This window comes from Lonchura striata, chromosome 30 (assembly GCF_046129695.1).
Source record: "Lonchura striata isolate bLonStr1 chromosome 30, bLonStr1.mat, whole genome shotgun sequence".
NCBI lineage: Eukaryota > Metazoa > Chordata > Aves > Passeriformes > Estrildidae > Lonchura > Lonchura striata.
In genome coordinates, this window is record NC_134632.1 from 2,142,711 (window position 1) to 2,160,980 (window position 18,270).

At 49.4% G+C, this 18,270-nt stretch overlaps 1 protein-coding gene across 5 annotated transcripts; it reads right to left on the reverse strand.

Moving 5' to 3' along the window:
• Positions 1 to 642: 642 nt before the first annotated feature.
• On the reverse strand, positions 643 to 17,698 carry PFKFB2 (6-phosphofructo-2-kinase/fructose-2,6-biphosphatase 2). Of its 5 annotated transcripts, XM_021535304.3 has the most exons (16): positions 17,627 to 17,698; positions 16,917 to 17,042; positions 16,734 to 16,830; positions 16,320 to 16,386; positions 16,106 to 16,180; positions 15,916 to 15,972; positions 15,357 to 15,481; positions 14,693 to 14,900; positions 10,372 to 10,518; positions 9,673 to 9,777; positions 8,893 to 9,022; positions 7,553 to 7,615; positions 6,958 to 7,031; positions 5,486 to 5,704; positions 4,875 to 4,938; positions 643 to 3,801 (listed from the first exon to the last, which is right to left on the reverse strand). In XM_021535304.3, exons 1-15 carry the CDS (start codon positions 17,688 to 17,690, stop codon positions 4,912 to 4,914), a joined length of 1,584 nt encoding a protein of 527 aa, XP_021390979.1. In that variant the 5' UTR covers positions 17,691 to 17,698; the 3' UTR covers positions 643 to 3,801; positions 4,875 to 4,911. The 5 variants fall into 5 exon arrangements, 2 of the variants coding, with proteins under 2 accessions (XP_021390979.1, XP_021390980.1); XR_013341266.1 differs by having other exon boundaries at positions 4,875 to 5,704; XR_013341267.1 differs by lacking the exon at positions 17,627 to 17,698 and adding an exon at positions 17,168 to 17,392 and having other exon boundaries at positions 4,875 to 5,704.
• Between the last annotated feature and the right edge of the window lie 572 nt (positions 17,699 to 18,270).

Here is an 18,270-nt window from a genome sequence, read left to right on the forward strand (position 1 = left end):
GGCCCGTTGACCCATAAATCATTAACTCCTCCCGAGCAAGGAGGAAGTTTATTCCACCCCCTGAGCAAAACACTACAAAGCTGAATGCAACCCAAGCAGATGTTGAAATTTGTTTGGTTTTTATGTGTGGAGGTGCCAAGTCTTTGAAATAATCCTTGCTGAGCTGCTCCATTGGGAGCTCGGGCACACTGAGGGGTGTCCTCAGGAGAGCTGCTTCACCCCAGGGCAAGGCCACCCTGAGTTCATCCCCTCTGACCTCAGAAAGCCATGGCCAGCATTCCCAAAAGGGTTTATTCCAAGCCAGCCCCACCCAGTTCCATGGGAGCAGCACAGGAGCATCGCTCGGAGCTGCACACACAGAGAATTCCAGAATGGTTTGGTTGGAAAGGACCTTAAAGGTCAATTCCACAGAAACCCTGAGATTCTGACCTCCAGTAAAAACACCCTTAAAACTGAGAAGAGGAACAGTAGGGTTTAAGAGCCCCCATTTTCAACTCAGATTCCCAAACCACAGGACACATGCCCACCCCTGCAGCCCCTATTCCTCTAAACACATCCCAGAGACTCCCTGAGCTCCTCAGAAAAACAGCACACAGGGGAGAGTCAGAGCAAACAATGGAAAAGAACAGAGGGAATCATCTGTGGTTTTTAAAGTCTCTTTATTGTAAATAAACACTGACAGATATTTATGCCCAAGCGCACAGAGCACACAACACACAGCACGAGCTGACACTGCAGCATTATAAACCTAAAAAAAAAAAACACTTAGAAGGCAGCAGAGCAGGAAAGTTTACAAGCAGCTGGGCAAGATCCCTCTCAGCAAACACTCCGGACAGAGCTGCAGTGCCAACAGAGCAGGGGGACAGTGTGGGGACAGCAGGGGTGGCACTGGCACTGCTCACCCAGAGCCCCTCGGAGGGGCACGGGGTGAGGCTGGGGACACCCCAGGGCTGGTGGCCCTGGCCAGGCTGGTGCTGGTGGCTCTGGCCAGGCTGGTGCTGGTGCCTCTCCCTGCTCAGCTGCTCCTTGGCCCCTTGGCAGCCAGGCCAGGCTGGGTTGGGTTTAACTGGCACCCAGCCCAGCTGCCAGGAAGGGGACAACTAGCAGAGGTGACAGCTCTGAGTCACAGCCAGTGTACACAGAGCAGCCAGCCAGGCTGGGTTTAACTCTTTTCCCCCCATTTTTTCAGTTTTTCCCAGAGATGAAGCAGCTTTTAGCCCAAAAACTGGGCAGGGGCAGGCAGAGGGGCAGGCAGGTGCCACTGAAGGTGACAGCAGCCAGCACCACCCGTGCTGCTTGAAACAGAGGCACAGAAAGTCAGGGGGTCACAGAACCCCCCAGTCCTGAGGAAATGCTCAGGAAGGTGCCAGGCTCACATCCACACCTCCAAACCCACCTCCAAACCCACCTCCACCTGCCCAGCCCACGGCGCTGATCCCACTGCCAGCACGAGCTGCTGCTGAGCTGCTCCACCAGAAACATCTCAAAACCCCGTTGTGCAACCTTTGTTTGTTCTGGGGTGTTTGCACGCCCAGTGCCAAGGAAATCAGGTGGTTTCAAGGAAATCCCTGGCACAGGGAGCTGCCAGGAGATGCCCACTGGCATCACCCCAGCCCTGCAGCCCCGAGGGCTCAGCAGGACCCTCGGGGGCAACGATCTGCTCCCAAATCTGCTGCTGCTCTGCTCCAGACGTGTTTGCTTTCAACCTTTTCAAGGCTAAAATGCAGGAGGAAAAAGCTTGAATTAAAGCACTGAGGCACAAACGCTGCAGAGAAGGATGAAATTCCATCCCACAGCCCCAAAAAGGGACTCCCAGCCACTGACCCAAACTGCAAAACACCTGATTTTCAGCAGGGATTAAAAAAAAAAGTCACGACCACCAACACGTCAACAGCGCCATTCACAAATCCCAGCAGGTAAAAATATAGATTTCTGTCTCCTTACAATCATTTACTGCTCAGTGACATGAACATAATGAACTCTTCAGCAAGTTTTCCCAGCATTTTTGTGCGTAAACATCCTACAGTACATTTTCCACTCCTTGTTCCACAGAGCAGGAGGGGTTTGGTCAGAGCTGGCCTGACAAGGACGGGTTTGTGCGTTCAGAGCATTTGGAGTGTGACAGTAAGCACTGCCATGGACAGCCTCTTAATCTCTTCCTTCAACATTTCATCTTTTTTTTTATTTTTTTCTGGTTTATTTCTAAGCACAACACTTAAAACCCAAAACCAGATTGGTGGGGGGGGGGGGGGGGGAACCCTGAGGAGAAAAACTAATAAAAACTCAATTTCTCACCACCAAACTTCACCCCTCTGTGGCAAAATCTCTTTAGATCAACACATTTTTCTGCTCCTCAGAAATCCTGAGGGGTCCAGATTGGTGCCTTGGTCCTCTCTATCCCAGTTTTATCAAATTACAGCTCTGGGAGTGTTTAAAATAACCAAGTTTGAGCTCAAAATGCCCAGGTTAAGCCTCAGGCTCTGGGGTTGCTGAGCTCCTGCACAGCCAGGGCACATTTTCCCTGCTGTGGGTATATACAACATTTATTTATACATTTAAAATAAGCAACTTCTGGGGCCAGAAATGCTCAGATAAATCCTGGAGTCACCCGGGAACGGCAGGTCCAGAACAGCCTCCTGCCCTGTACCCAAATGTTCCTTTTTTCACCCAACCTGAGGGTCCTGCCCTTATTGCAAGAACAGCTGGAGTGGGGTAAAATGGAGTTTGGCAAAATGCAATTCAAGACTGGTGGGAGAGAACTGAAAATTTGGGGTTTGGTGGGGATTTAAGGAAAGGATTTAAGTTAAAACACGGCCACACAGAGCTGCACCACCTGTGCTCCAAACTCTACAACAGCTTAAAACTATGAAAGGCAGCATTGGGAACATTCACAGCTTATTCATAGGCAAGTTAAAAGCTTGTTGTGGGTCTAAAATTTGGTGTAAAATAAAGAAAACTAGTAAAAACTTTGTGCTTCCTGCAAACCCTGCCCAGGAGCTCTGCTGGACCCAGCCATGTTCCCATTTCCTGGGGTAAATGGATAAAACACCCCCAAAATGCAGGAAAAATGAGTGAAAGGATGGAGTTTAGGTAGGGAGGAGAAGCTAAAATAGGGCTTGAGGTGGGATTTAAAGCACTGGGAGCTGTGCTGCTTCCAGAGAGGGGCAGGAGGGTTTGTTCCCATCTGTCCCTCACAGGAGGCAGCCCGTGGGATGGATGTGCTGACTTGAGTGTCACATCCAAGCAAAGCCTTCCCAGGGCAAAGGAACTGGCTCAGACTGGGGGATTCCCACCAGCACTCAAGGAGGGAAAACCAAACCCTGCCTGGAGCTCCCTGAATGGCTGAACAGCAGAAAAAACTGAGTTTGAACTTGGGAACAACTTGGAAATGGAGAAATAAAACCGTGGGGATTTGGCCTGGAAGTGCCTCTTCAAGAGAAAAGCTTCCTCAGCGAGTAGAAACATGATTATTTTGTCCTCCCACTGTGGTTAATTTTGGCACCTGGCCAGAAGGAAAGACGTGGAACACTTTCAACACCCGGGGATGCGCTGGCTTACGAGCGTTAAAAGCAGCTTGGAAAAATCTCCAGAAGAAATCTTCTCCAGCTCCGTGGACAAATGCTGCAGCATTTGGAAAGAAAAGACACAGACAGGCTCTAAAATCCAGTTCAAGGTGAGTACTGGCCAGGGTGGCACACGGTGCCCCAGGGATGCTCCAGTCCCGGCTCCTCCTGGCCCTGGAATTCCCAGCTGGATGCAGGGTGAAAGCAGGAGCCCCTACACTGCTAAAGTGGCCATTCTCTGCAGGGAAAAGAGAAACAGGAGAGGTCACAGCAAGGAAGGCAGCAGAGGGCAAAGCTGGAGGCAGCCCAGCTCATGGAGAGGTGAATCCAGCTCCATGGAACTGCTGCCCACGGCAGGAACCACCTGAGGATTTGCTTCATCCCCTCCATCCCAGCACACAAATGTGGGAAATGTGTGTAGTGGACCCATGAGGGGTAATTTTAGATGGTTGGCTTTAAGGCATTTACAGCACAGTGTGGCAAAAAGCTGATAGGCCAAGAAGCACTTACAATGTATTGTAATTAGGATTTTGTGATGTGATGGCGTGAATTATAACATCTGTATTGTCTCACCCTTCACATGAGACTGAAAGTGGAATAAAAGTTTTTAGAACACCTCTCAGCTGCCCCATCTCTGGGTCAGAAAAGGGTATTGTTGTCTGACACACAAAGATCTGTTTTACTCCTTACATCACCCTGCAGCCTCCTGCCAAGCCCCCCTGAAGGGTTTTCCCATCTCAGCCTGAGCCCACACAAGTTCAGAGAGGTGGAAAAGCTCAGGAGTAAGGAGGCAGGTTACCCAGGGTTGCTCACTTTTATTTCCCTTCTCCATGGGGAATCACACTGCCAGAACCACCCAAGAAGCATCACATGTTGCAAACTGACCACAATGAATACTTAGAGCTTTGATAAAAATCCTTCCTCTGCCTCACTCAGGGCCCAACAGACACCAGGAACACACACAGACAGTGAAAATCAAAGATAAATCCACGATCCAGTGACTCCTGCAAAATCTCTGAGAGCAGCAACGTCACCACACGTTGTCCTGGGAAACCTGGGACTCTGCCCTGCTCAGCACCATGAGCCATCCCATGATCCAGGGATGGAGCAAGCTGGGCTAAAACCACCATCTGCAGCAGCCAGCACAAGCACAAGCCCAGCTGGAGCCCCTGGATCAGCAGGCTCAGCCCCACTGAGGTCCCCCAGAATCTCAGGTTTTATCCAGCACAAGATTCCTTCTGCTCTGTGGGTTTGTCTTTGCCCAGAGTGGTTTCCATGCAACACGAATCAAGAGAAATCTGACTTACTAACCCCAAAGAGAGCACACCCAAGCTGCTTGCAGTGGTGCTCAGAGGCAAGCATTTCCCTCTGGAGGCTGCAAAGGAAACAGAGAAGCACAGCAGGGCTCATAGTGCATCTTAAAGGAGACTGAAATAGGAAAAGCAGCAAAGCAAATGAGGGAGGAGTGAAGCAGCCCCAAAATTCCCTGTTAGCCCAGGGCAGGTTTGTGTTGCAGCAGGAGGTGGTAGAAGGCAGGGACAGCATTTGGCTGCAGTAAAAAACTGGGACAAAGAGGGTATTTGTAACTTTTCCAATCTGATTTTAGCCCAGAAGCAAAATCCTACCCAGAATTAATCCCTCTGCCAAAACCCCATGGCTCTGATGGAAACCTGCCCGTGTGGAGCCTGACTCCGAAACACTGGCACCACAATTCCAGTTGGATGGGGAAGATTTTTACGTTTTGGGGTTGGTTTTGAGGGGGTTTTCCAACTGTTTTTTGTTTTGTTTTTTTCCTTAATCCCATCCAGGCTGGATGATTTCCATGCAGAAACAGAGACCCTGCTCAGGATGCTGGGCAGGGTCTGGATTTCGGAGAGGACCACGGGCGATGCTGGGGAGGGGGAGCAGAGGGAAGGTACCACCTGGGCAGTGACTTCCAGCTGTGGCTGCTCAGCCCCTTCTCGAGCTTCCAGGGATGGGAAAGGCCCTCGAGCTTCCAGGGATGGGAGAGGCCCCAGCAGATGGAGGGGTTTGCTGCCCAGGCTGTGGTGCCGCGGGCGCTTTACGGTGTCGGCGCTGGCCCGCGGGGTAAAGCTGTTCCTCCTCATCCTCACAGGGCTCTGCCTGCTGGGCAGCTCGTGCTGATCCCACACAGAGGGAATTATCAGGAATGAAAGCAGTTTAAAGGCACGTCACACACCTCCAGCAACCCCACCCTGAGCGTCCCAGCGACCCCACGTTGGGCTGTGCCTTCCCCAGCTCTGCGCCAGCTTGGGAAACAACTTAATCCATCTTGGAGACAAGTGGAAAGTGATTTTTCAGCAGTTTTACTCCCCTTTGGGTCTTTTGTTTTGCTTAGATGGCTCTGTTTGGGTTTTTTAATGTTTTTTTTCCTCTCTGCACGATCAATTTGGGGGGAAAAAGAAATAAGCAAATAGAAAACTCTCCCTTCTTGCTTTCTTCTGCCCCACAGCAGCTGTGTTACCCAAGCAAAGCAAAGAACAGAGGCAGCCTCCAAGTGGGCAGCAATGATTTCCATGCAGGGATCACAGAGAAGTTGGAGAAGTGAGAAATCCCAGAGTGGTTTGGGTTGGAAGAACCTTTAAACATCACCTAATGCAACCCCCTGCCATGAGCAGGGACAAGCTGGAAACCACGAGGATCCACACAGAACGTGCCCAATATCCTCAGTTTGGCATTTGACAGCTCCACAAAGCCTCCAGCCACTGCTGCAGGCTCCCAGTTCCCCCAGTCCCTCGACACAAAAGAATCATCAGATCCCAGCCCAAGGGATCTTCATGAAATACAACAAAAAGCCTCAATGTACAAAACCTAAAATCAGATGCATTCAGACTAGAGCTGGTTTGTGCTCTCTAATGGGGGAATTAATTAGAGGCAATCACTGAGGCTTTCCCTGACAGGAAAACAGGGTTTGTAAAATCAAGGCCCTCAGAGATCAGCAGCTCCCCCAGATTTAGGAGGTGCTTGCAAGGAGGATGGTCAACAGTAATTAAACAACGGCAGAGAGAGGATTTCAGAAAGAGAAAACTCATCAAGACAAGAAGAAAATCCCACTTTAACCCTTTTGCCAAGTGTTTCTGAAATCACCAATAAGCATCAGCAACAAACACTGCACTGAAAGCTGAGAACAAGACCTGGAGTTTAAAATCTATGCCCTAAATTTGCTCATTCTGCTCCCTGCAACAGCTCTGAAAAATATCCCCCCTGGCCTGGGAAGAACTAATGCACCTTAAAATTAATTCTGCTTTTGGGGGTTATTTCTGGAGAGAATTCTTCTGCTCACTAAAAGCCATCAGGCTGTTCTGGCAAGTGTTTAAGAGGGTTTGTGACTTATTTTGGAAAAGGTGGAGAAGAGGGGTGCAGCAAAACTTACTGAGTTCAGGGAGGGCTTGTCCCGGTGGGTGTTCACTGCTTCCACATCCAGGGTAATTGTCTCCACCTTGCAGCCTTCACCCACGAGAAAGAGAAGTTTATATGAGTAATTTATTCAAAAAACAGCAGGGAAAATGAACAAGAATAAATCTCTTATTTATAAAAATAACAGAGCTCCTAAATCACCCCACAAACAGAACTTTACACTTGGTGGTTTTTAAGTGTGAGAGCACAGCCCTGAGTTATTTGGGCTGCAGAGAAAAGCCAATTTTAACTGACTGCACCCCAAGTTTGGAGGCACAGCCTTCCTCAGGGAAGGGAAAATCCACAGGAAAAATCCAGTTGTTTAAAAGAGAGGCCAGGGGAGAAGACCCTGCACCTCCACATCTGCTCCCCCAACACCCCCACCCCTCCAAAGCCTTTTCCACGTTAACTTTTTGCATGTTAACCAGGAAATAACCTCTTTATGTATTACCAGAAGCTTCTAGAGCATGGCCAAGTGCTGCCACACACGGACACAAACCTGCCCATAGCATCCCCACACACAACCCAGGGCAGGAATTAAAATTACAAATGAAAACAAAGCAGTTATTTACCATAGGCAACAGGTGTGAGCTTGAGAATGGTGTGGAGGGGGCAGCGCAGGTAGGGCAGCTCATCTAGGGCAGAGGAAGGGGTTATGGGGTCACCTGGCATGCCACAGCCCCCCTGTCCCCCCCAGCCCCACAGCAGCAGGGATGTCCCTGCCCATCCCAGAGGGCTTGGACTAAACCCTTTTAAAGGTCCTTTCAACTCAAACCACTCTAGGGTTGAATGGAAATTCCCCTGGGAATCAGAGCCCATGGATGGCACCCAGGCATTCAGTGATGACAGCAGTGAGACACAGAAAATCAAAATACAGCAGCTGGGAATGAGAGTGGGGCCCAGGCTGGCCCAGGGCTCCCAGCACGGGCAGTGCTGGGTGAGGGGTTGGACTCCACCCTCTAAAAGGGCTTTTCCTGTCCAAAAAATTCCATCATTCCATGTCCAGTGCACAGGGCCAGCCAGAGGAAACCTCTCCAGGGGCACAGGGCTGGGAAAGCACCTCAGCAACTGTTGCCCTGATTCTTAAAATTTTCTAAAGCCTTCTGAGTTTACATTCTTGTGGAGAACTTTCTCACACAACTTTCTATAAACAATCTATTGTTTTGCATTCCTCCATAGAAGCAAAAAAGCTTATTATACTAATAATTTGTCCAATGTCACTGGAGAGGTGGCACATTCACTCTCCAATCCATGTCACCTTTAGAAAAATATAAATGCTAAAATCAAAAAAGAAACTTCCTCTTTTTCACCTTACAATGGCAACAGCTCAGGTTGTGCTTTCACATATCCTGTAACAACAAGCAACAGCTGCCATGGGCCCACAGGAGATTCATTCAGAGCTGTGTTTAAAAGTTTATCAAGTCGGTTAGAAGTTTATAAAACATCATTAAAAGTTTTATGAAGCTCTAGTGCCACTCCCTGGAGCTTGCAGCAGACTGGAGCCTTCCAGGTATGTGTGCTGTGCAAGAAATCAGCATTTCCCTGGGATGGAGCACTCCTGCCAACCCTTCCAGGCCACTGAGGCTCTTTAATGCATCAGAAAATGATGAATTTTTTTTTTCCTGTACATTAAAAACCAGTCCCCTACACATTCTGCTGCTGAAAACAGCTCCAGAAACAACATGGGGCAGCAAAAGAGCAGCACATCCCCAGGGAGATCCTTGCACTGCTGCAGTGCAAGGGTTAAAGCACTGCTGAAACATTTCCTTTCCTCCTTTTTTAAACATCTTGTTAAAAAACCTCACCTTGTTAAAAAAAAAAAATAAAAATCCACCCAGTCATTCCAAACCACCCTCCCAAAAACCCCATGAGGGGAAGCAGGGAGAGGAGCATCATCCCTTTATTTTTGTACCTGCACTCTTGTCAAGAAAATAAGCCAGGAGGCACCTCATAACTGCCTGGTGGGAGATTACCAGGACATTGCCTTGCCTTTCCAGCTCCATAATTACTGGCTCCAGGCGCTGCACCAAGTCCTGGTAGGACTGGAAAACCAAACAGGAATTGGTCAAGGGGTTGTGTAAACACAGGGTTAAACACAGGTGGCAATTAACAGCGTCACATTCAGGGAAATATCAGTTAAAGCAGCATAAAGTTAAAGGAGGGTATGGGTGAGGTGGTAAAAATAGTAAAAAAAGACCCAAAAAAGGCAACAGCAGAAAGTGAATTTCAGTGTCAGAACCCTCAGACCGTGGGAGGGCTCAGATTACTGGTAACTCAGTGAGTGCAGGAAAAAAACCCAATAAAATAGTAAATGATTCATTTGAACAGGTTGTGAAGTTAAGCCAGAAATGACTCCAGGCCACACCCACGATAATTTTGTTTCCCAGATGGCTCTCAGGGACAATTCAGGCCTGGGATGCAGAGCCCCCTCAGTCTCTGAGGGCAGCATCCAGCACGTGGCCAAATTAATGGATTGAAAATCATCATCTGCACACCCCATGAGGGAAATCAAGAAATATTTCCCCCAGAAGAGAACTGGAGATCCTGATGTTTTCATTAGGATGCAAATCTGCAATTTTGCATACAAATATCGGCAGAATAACTTCAAACAGAGTCAGTTTTAACCCCAACCCCACACAGAAATGTTTGTTTCACTGCACTGTGTATAGTTGTTGTTTCTTTAGGTCCTCACCTCCCCTCCAGGGTAACGATAAAGATATTTCTCCTGATCCCTCATGGCAAACTCATCTGGATACTTGGCTTCAATTTCTGCATAGGTCATTTCTTCACAGACCCCCTGAGGGAAGGAAAAACTCAAACCACAAACCTCATTTCATCAGAGGGCCAAGAGGGACGCAGCAGGGAGGGAAGGAAAAGCAGAGGCTGAGATCAGGGCTCCTTTTATGGCATGGAAATTTTAGGTGTTGCATCTGACCCAGCCCTGCCCTCAGTGCGGGTTCCAGGGTGGTTTGAAGAGGCTGGGCTTTGGTTTTATCTCAAAACCAGAAAGGATGACATCCCTGGTGTTGGCCAGGGATGCAAAATGAGCCCTCAGCAACTTCCCCAGCAACCACCCTGCAATTTCCTGAGAGAATCAGAGTGGGAGCAGCAACCTTTGCCCAGCCAGGAGGGTGTGACAGATGTCTGGGATGCTCAGTGTTCTTTTCCACCTCCACACCACCTGGAACGTCCCCAGCAAGACCTGGCAGCTCTTAACACTCTCAGCCCTGTCCCCAGGCACCCCAAACCTCCTCCTGGAAGGCTGAGGTCCGTGATACAAAAACACAGTTGTAAATCAAGAGAAAACAGCCAGGTTCATGGTGATGAATTTGGCTTTAAGGATTATTTCCCACCTAGAAAAGCTGAGGTTTTTAGGCAGCCTCTCACTCACAGCATCGATCTCATTGAGGATTTTCCACTGCTCGTAGAGCACCCCCAGGGACTCGGCTGTCTGGATTGTCCTCTTCAGCTGGCTCGTCCACACCTTCAGGTCCACGATCTCCTGCTCCTCAATGAACTTCTTCAGAGCCTGGGAAAACTGGGGAAAAAAGTTCCAGGAGGTCAGGAGCAGGGTAATGCCTTTTTGGGATCCCTAAAAACACAGACTGTAAAAATTTTAATTATAAATATATAATTTTAATTATAAATAATTAAAATTTTAATAATTAATTCAGGACAGAACTAAAGGAATAAAAAGCAGGTATATTTATTGAATATAAATATTCAGGTACATTTAGGGCAGACAAAGTTCCCCATGGGCTACACCCAAAAATAGACCACTGTCAGAATCCAGAGCTTCTGGGACCCTGGAGGGGTCAGGAAGCCCCTGGACAGAGCCCCCAGAGACACTGGCTGTGATCTCTGCCCATGGAAAAGAGTTTTCAATCTTACAGCATGAATTACCAGCTCTGAGTGTTTGATATCAGTAATAATTAAGTGTGGCACAGGTGCAAAAGTAAAATTTTAGGATTCTAGATGAGGGGTCCAAAGGGGACAAGCTGGAGGAAATTGGGTGTGCCTTGTCCTTTTTCTCCTTCTTCATGCCCTCCATGTCTCACTGTGGTGTTGGCATTTTTCTGTTGGTTCAGGCTGGGGACACACTGTCCAACGTAGGTGACAGATATTGGCACGTTCTTGTAAATGCAGCCCAGGGAGTTTCTGGTATTTAATGTTTGTCACATCCCACTGAGGGCAGAGCCCCACACGCTGCCCTGCAGGACAGAGCTGGGCAGGGCAGCAGAACGTGTGAGAGATCAACAGAATAAACAACCTGGAAACCAGCACAGACCAATGATGGCTTCTGCTTTGGCAGGGGGCTGACAGACAGAGACTTTTTACAATCTCGGAATCATCAATACCTCAGATTCTGACAGACCACAGCTTTCATACTTTTTTAAGTTTGGGCCATTTGCATTTTGGGGGTTAATGTTCTAATTACAGCTTCAGGTAATGAAGTTTGCTCCCCCCAACTCACTTTTGTTTCCATCTCTCAGGGCCTGAGGCAGTGAGGTGTCCTTGATTGCCAGGCCTGGAGAGGAATTTTGTCAAAATGGGAAAGCAGCAGCTGACACTGGGTATGGAGTTTAGAGTTACACACTAAAGAACTGCAGAATTACATACATGATATGTATTTCATAAATACATGAAAAATAGAACAGCTACAATCCTAAGGCATGGAGGGAGCAGGGGGAGCTGCAGCTGCTCAGAGCATCCCTGGGGGATGTGGGGCCCTGATGCCTTCAGATTTCAGCCTTCATAATTTCTAAATCCTGTCCTGCATTAGTGCCTAACTCTGAAGTCCATATAAAGTGTTAACTACTGTCCTCACATTTTGGTCAGGCAAAACAATCCTCTGGGCTTGGAACTCAAGGAGAAAAGTGTAAACAAAAGTGAACTGGGGGTACCTTCATGACCTGAAGTTGGAACTGGAGAATTAACCCCTGATGTGCAAATGGACCAAACTTATTTCAGTCTGAGAAACTCGTGACCATCATTCATCTTGGGTGCAGCTTCTGGGAGCTTTGAAGGCCTTTAATAAATACCTGTCTTATTCTCTTAGTCCTGTCCAGCCTCTGTGATGCTTCAAGAGGCTGATCTGGAACAGAGATTAGAGAGAGCGAAAAGAATAAAGCAGGTATTTATTGAGAGGCCTTTAAAGGATACATCTTGGGCAGCACCAGGGCTACACCCAGGATGGATCCAAGATAGATTCTGGAGTTTTTACACTTCTGTAAGATTTGGTCCATTTTCATATTGGGGTTAATTGTCCAATTAAAGCTTCAGGTGATGAAGTTCCATGCTCCTGGTCTGCTCCCCTCAATTCACTGTTGTTTATGCTTTTTGGGGAACAGTTGTGCTTGATTCTCAAGCTGCAAAAGGACTCTTTTGTCTGTTTGAAAACTAGATACAGTTTATATCAAAATATATTTTCAATAAGGTAATAGTTATGTTCTAGTGTTATTATTTCCAGTATTTCTATTTTGCTTTTTCAGCTGTACTTTGGAGCATTTTCTGATTCTATTGGACTGTATTTTTCAGTTGAGTCTTATTGTGAAACTATGTGAGGCTTCAGAAAGGAACACTGGGGGATCAGCCTGGCCAAGGAAGAGGAATTTGCTGCAATAATTTGTATAGACTGAAAAGGTGATGCACATGTAATGAAAGCCAATGCAGCCAATTCTGCAGTGATTAGGACAGAATATGAAGGAGATGCTGGTTTAGAGACAAAAGGATAGCTGACAAAAGTGTTGAGAAAAGGTCAGGAATTCTAAAGGAATTGAATGTGCCAGGCAGCAACTGACAGAAGCAGAAGACACAGTCTTAAACTGCACCAAGGGAAATTTAGGTTGGATATTAGGGAAAAGTTTTTCACAGAAAGAGTGATAAAGTTCTGGAATGTTCTGCCCGGGGAGGTGGTGCAGTCCCCATCCCTGGGTGTGTTTAACAAAGCCTGGCTGTGGCTCTGGGTGCCAGGGTGGAGTTGAGGTATAGGGACTGGGTTAGACTCAATGATCTTAAAGATTTCTTCCAACCTGGTGATTCTGTGATGAGAATTTACAACACTTAGTGCAAAGTTCAGAGTCCCACACCAAGTCAGCACAGAACCTGAGAAACACGAAAGCTAAAACTTAAGGCACATCTGCACTAGGCAGCCACTGCAAGGCACCAGCAAAATGAAATGTAAATTTTAAGGAATTTAGAGATTTTAGAGGAGCTAAGATTTTAGTTAGAAATAAGCCTTACTAGAGTTAATTAAAATAAATGAGTAGGCTTTGATGAAGTTAAGAGTTAGTAGTTAACTGATAATTGATTGCTTGTCAGCACAATGTTGAGTTAGCTGGGTTTATAATGAAGAATACACAAACTGACAAATTGCTTTTAGGAACATAAGACAATTGTGGGCCTGCTCTGTTCTGAAACCAACTGAAGACAAGGAATGGGAGCTCTACCAAGAGTTCATTTGTCATATTTGCATTGAAAAGGTAGAAAGGTCAGAATGAGGAAGACTTCATTGACTTCCTCATTTTGGGACCCCTCCCCATGAAAGGGACACCGACCCATTTCAAGGGACAAACCACGCATGCTTTTGAAATGAGGAATGGGACGTACCAAAATCATGAATATGCATTTTTATTTTGGGTATTCAATACTTGTATGGATAAAAGGGCTCTGTAATCACCTGGAAGCTGCAGTGTGGATTTAGGAGCGATCCCACACACAATAAACACACACTTTCTAACTTTAAACTGTTAGAGAGTTTTTGTCCCTCACATCTGGATATCGGTACTAGATCAATATCTGTTGGAACTCAAAATGTCCCTCAGACATTTTTGGAGGTTCCGGGCCCAGGTCAGAAGCATTTGAGACCCTGGCAGGCAGCTGGAAACAGCTGTGATTTTGGGCTTGAACCATGGAGTGATTTACCAACCTTGAAGGTGGAACAAGGAGTCACAAAAGTTTAGATATTATAGTAGCAGTAGTCACAAAGTAGAGGGGAAAATTTTTTAGTATTGTACAAGGGGGTTTTAACACCTGTACAGGGGGGTTTTGGTTTTGTACACGGGGGTCAGAAGTTTTAAGATGGATTTGGGATCTGGGCTGATCCTGTTCCTCCTCTTTCTCCTTCCTTACCTCCATGTTCTTGGTGATGTTGGCACTCACAGATTGGTTTAGAGTAGAAAAGCACCATTTAATATAGGTAATAGGCATTGGGGAAAAACTGTAAACATGTAACATGTAATGTACCATATAAAAGATAGAAAATCACCATTTAATATAGGTAATAGGCATTGGGGAAAACTGTAACCATGTCACACGTAATGTACCATATAAAAGATAGAAAAGCACCATTTAATATAGGTAATAGGCATTGGGGAAAAACTGTAACCATGTCACACGTAATGTACCATATAAAAGACAGCAGCAGCCCTGGCAGGGAGAGAAGAAGCAGTCGGGGTCAGAGAGGATGTCAGGGTGTGTGTGTGCCTCTGCCTGAGCTGTGAGCAAACCACAGCAGCTCCAGAAGTAAATCTTTTAGATAACTTGCAATAAACTGCCTTGAGACCCAACAACAGAGACTGCTGAGCCTTTCTCTGGAAGCACGGGTTGGAGGAGAGATTTTTCCACCACACGGAGCCCCTGAACCAGGCCAGGGGTTCCAGCAAATATCCGCATTTTTTTAATAAATCACCAGGGCACAGCTGGGCACCTACCTGCTTGCCCCGGGCCGACAGCCCCGAGTCCCCTCCAATCCTGCCCAGGAGGTTGTACTCGCTCTCGCCGTGCCGGCAGAGGTAGATGGTGCGTGGCTGGACGTGGATGTTCATCAGGTAATAGACAATTTTACTCTGGATGTAGTCCTGCACTCGGTTAACCAGGAACCGCTGGCCCACGTTGATCACTTTAATGAAGGAAAGATCTCTAGAGTGGACATAAAGGAAGAACAACCCACATGGGTGGTTTGAAAAACCAGGCACAAGCACCTGCAAGGGTCACCCAGCTACTGCTCCTCTAGGAAAGGCAGGACAGGCTCAGAACTGCTGGCCTTAAAAATCCTTCCCTGGGAGGGTGGGGAGGCCCTGGCACAGAGTGGCTGCTCCTGCATCCCTGGAAGTGACCAAAGCCAGGCTGGACAGGGTTTGGAGCAGCCTGGCATAGTGGAAGGTGTCCCTGCCCATGGCTCTTTGAGATCCCTTCCAACCTAAACCATCCTGTGGTTCTGCAGCACACACAGAAAAATCCCTTCAGATCTCACTTGGGACGTGTGATTCACCTGCACACAGTCACACCTGGGGAGAGCAGAGGTGTTGGAGCATCCTGACAGCAAAGCAGCTCCTGTGCCCAAGGACAGAGGGATGTGCCAAGGGATTTGCTCACTTGTCATTAGCATCCGGGTCCAGAGGCTGGTAAGTGACCTTGTAGCACTCGATCCTCTTCAGGAAATCGTCCATCACATTCTCCCGGTGCCTCTCTGGGTAGTCAGGGCTGGAAACTTTCACCTCCTGCCCAACAGACAGCCGAGTTAAGCAAACTCAAGAGGGAAGAAAAGCCACGATGAATAAAATTCCCCTCTTTTGAAACAAATCCACATTGTTTGACGCTGCCCTGAGGAAAAACCTGCTCCTGGAGAGAAAACAAAGGGCGACTCTTAAGGCACTGAAGGGGTTGGCCCTGACAGACACCGCTGGCTCAGAGCTCTGCCCTCCCTCCCTCGCCAGGACAGCGCTCCAAGGTCACCCATTCCCGGCTCCTCTGGATTTCCACATTCTCACATAACGGCATCTCTGGCTTTTAATAAACCTGCAAATCCCAGCTCCTGTCCCGCAGGTGAAAGGAGAGAGGGAGGATTTCACAGAGATCCCCACGAGCTCCCCGAGCCCGTGACCTTGCACTGGGAGCCTGAACAGCAGCCGAGCCTGGGAAGGGCAGCACGCACCAGGATATTGGCAGCGATGACCTCCGGATCATCACAGACAGACTCCACAAAAAACACCTGGGCAGGAGGCAAGGAAGCACATTTCAGAGTCAAAACTGCAGAGCTGCTGTGCCAGGGAGCCACAGCATCCCTCAGCACAGCGACTGCAAATCACACGCACAATTAATCACACACACAATTAAAGCATTACCTTGAAAGCATTTTCCTTAGCAAAATTTAAGATCAGGTCTCGGCGCTCCCGAGTCGTGTTGGTTGCATCAAACACCTGGCAAAAAATGAGGAAGGAGTACTGAGCAAGTTCATCTTAAGACTTTTAAACTCCAGCTCCAAATCAGGTCCCCGAACACTCCAGGCAGCTTTGAACTGCCCTGGTGTAAAATTATTTTTAGTGCAGAGGATCTTACAGCTATTTGCCCACACTCCTCCAAGAGATAAGACTTCACATCTTCCAGAGCCACCAGGGCACAGCGTCTGCAGGACAGAAATAGGGATGGTCACAGCTGATGGAAAGCATTCCCACAGCAAAGCTTCTGAGCCAGCAGGGAGGGATTCAAACACCTCCCTCGCACCCCTGCACCGTTCTAAGAGCCCCAGAGATCTTGGGGCACCTCCACTGTGTGGCCTGACCCTGAGCTTTGTGGCAGCCCCAAACTCCCACACCCATCCCATCCCTGGCAGGATCCCTGCACAGGCTGTGCTGTTCCTTCTTCCTTCCCCAGGCGCTCGTGGTTATTTTCTGCTCCTCGTGCACACAGCCTGCCAAGACTCCAGCATCCCCAGCCCTCCCCGGAGCCACCCAGCCCCTGACAGGGACTCACTTGCGGATTTCCATGGCCTCTTTGTTGTCGTGCCTGAAGAAGTCGTAGGACTTGTAGGACTTCACCGCCTCGCGCCGATACACCCCTAAATTAAACACTTCACAGAGGAGAGGAGAGGGTGAGGGCATTCCGCTGGCAGGCGTCACAGCCCGGGCAGGGATGTCCCCAAACACGCACACCCACCTTTGGTGGGCACCCCGATCCAGTTGAGGTAGCGGGTGAGCTTTTTGGACATGTAGGTCTTGCCCCTCGCGGGCAGCCCGATCATCACGATCAGCGTAGGGGAGTTGGTCATGTAGGAAGCCCATGCTGCAAAAAAAAAAAAAAGAAAATAAAAAAAGCCCCCAAACCACCCCAAAACAGCATCAGGGGCGCTGCAGAGCATAAAGTGAGACCCAGCGCAGCGTCACCCCGTGTCCCGGTGGATAAAGCACCTCCGCGCATCCCAGGACGGGCTCGCGGTGTGTCCTTGTCGTTAATGAGCTGCTGTGATCACTCTGGGTCTCCCAGGTGTTTGCTAATGAGGCGCACCGGCAGCACCGCTGCCTAATGGGGCTTTTAGTGTTAAAAGCATTTGCCGCCCGGGCAGGCGCCGTCAAGGGCGAACGAAAGATGTTTTTAACAAAACGGTCACGTTCTCTCAGCAAAGCAGCCCGAGCAAGCTCCGAAAAGGCCCGCGGAGAGGCGGATTTGGGGCGAAAAGCACGGGATGGGGATGGGCGCGGGGAAACGGCGGGAGGGGAGAGCGGGGCAGGGGCAGGACGGGGACCCGCGGGAGGGACGCGAGGCTCGGGGCAGACGCGCGCAGCCTTCCCCCCTCCCGCCGCGGATCGCGGTTCCGTAGGGCTCGGAGCGCGCACCCTGCCCCGCACCGCCGGGCCGGGGCTACTCACAGCACTGCTTCTCGCCGGCCCGGCCCCGCGGGGCCCCGGCGCAGCCCCGCGGCGCCGCCGACATGGCTCCGCGCCGCCGCTCCGCGCCCCGCCGTATGCAAATCGCATGCAAATCAGCGGCGGAGCTCGCACACGGCGGAGCGGCGACGGAAACCGGGTCCCGGGGACCGCACACGCGGGAAAAGGGGCGCGGCGGGGCGGGAAAACGGGCCCGCGTCACGCGCGCGGGGGCGCGCGCTGTACGCAAATGAGATCGTGTGGGCGGGGCAGCCGCTTGCTGTATGCAAATTAGGCCTGGAGGGCGGGGCAGCCGCTGCTGCATGCAAATAAGGCCTTGAGGGCGGGGCAGCCGCTCGCTGTATGCAAATGAGGCCTGGAGGGAGAGCCGCGCGCTGTATGTAAATGAGACCGAAATTTCGGTGGGCGGGGCGAGAGGGGAACGGGAGCGCGCGCGCCACGCAAATGAGATGGGCGGCGATGAAAGGGGAGCGGAGCTCGCGCCTCTATGCAAATTCAGGCGGGCTATGCAAATCACATGGGCGGTAATCATCGGGGAAGGGCGGGGACCGCGACTCACGGCAACGCCTGGCGTTATGCAAATGAGCTGGCAGGCGGCGTCCGGCTGCATGCAGACTGAATGGGCG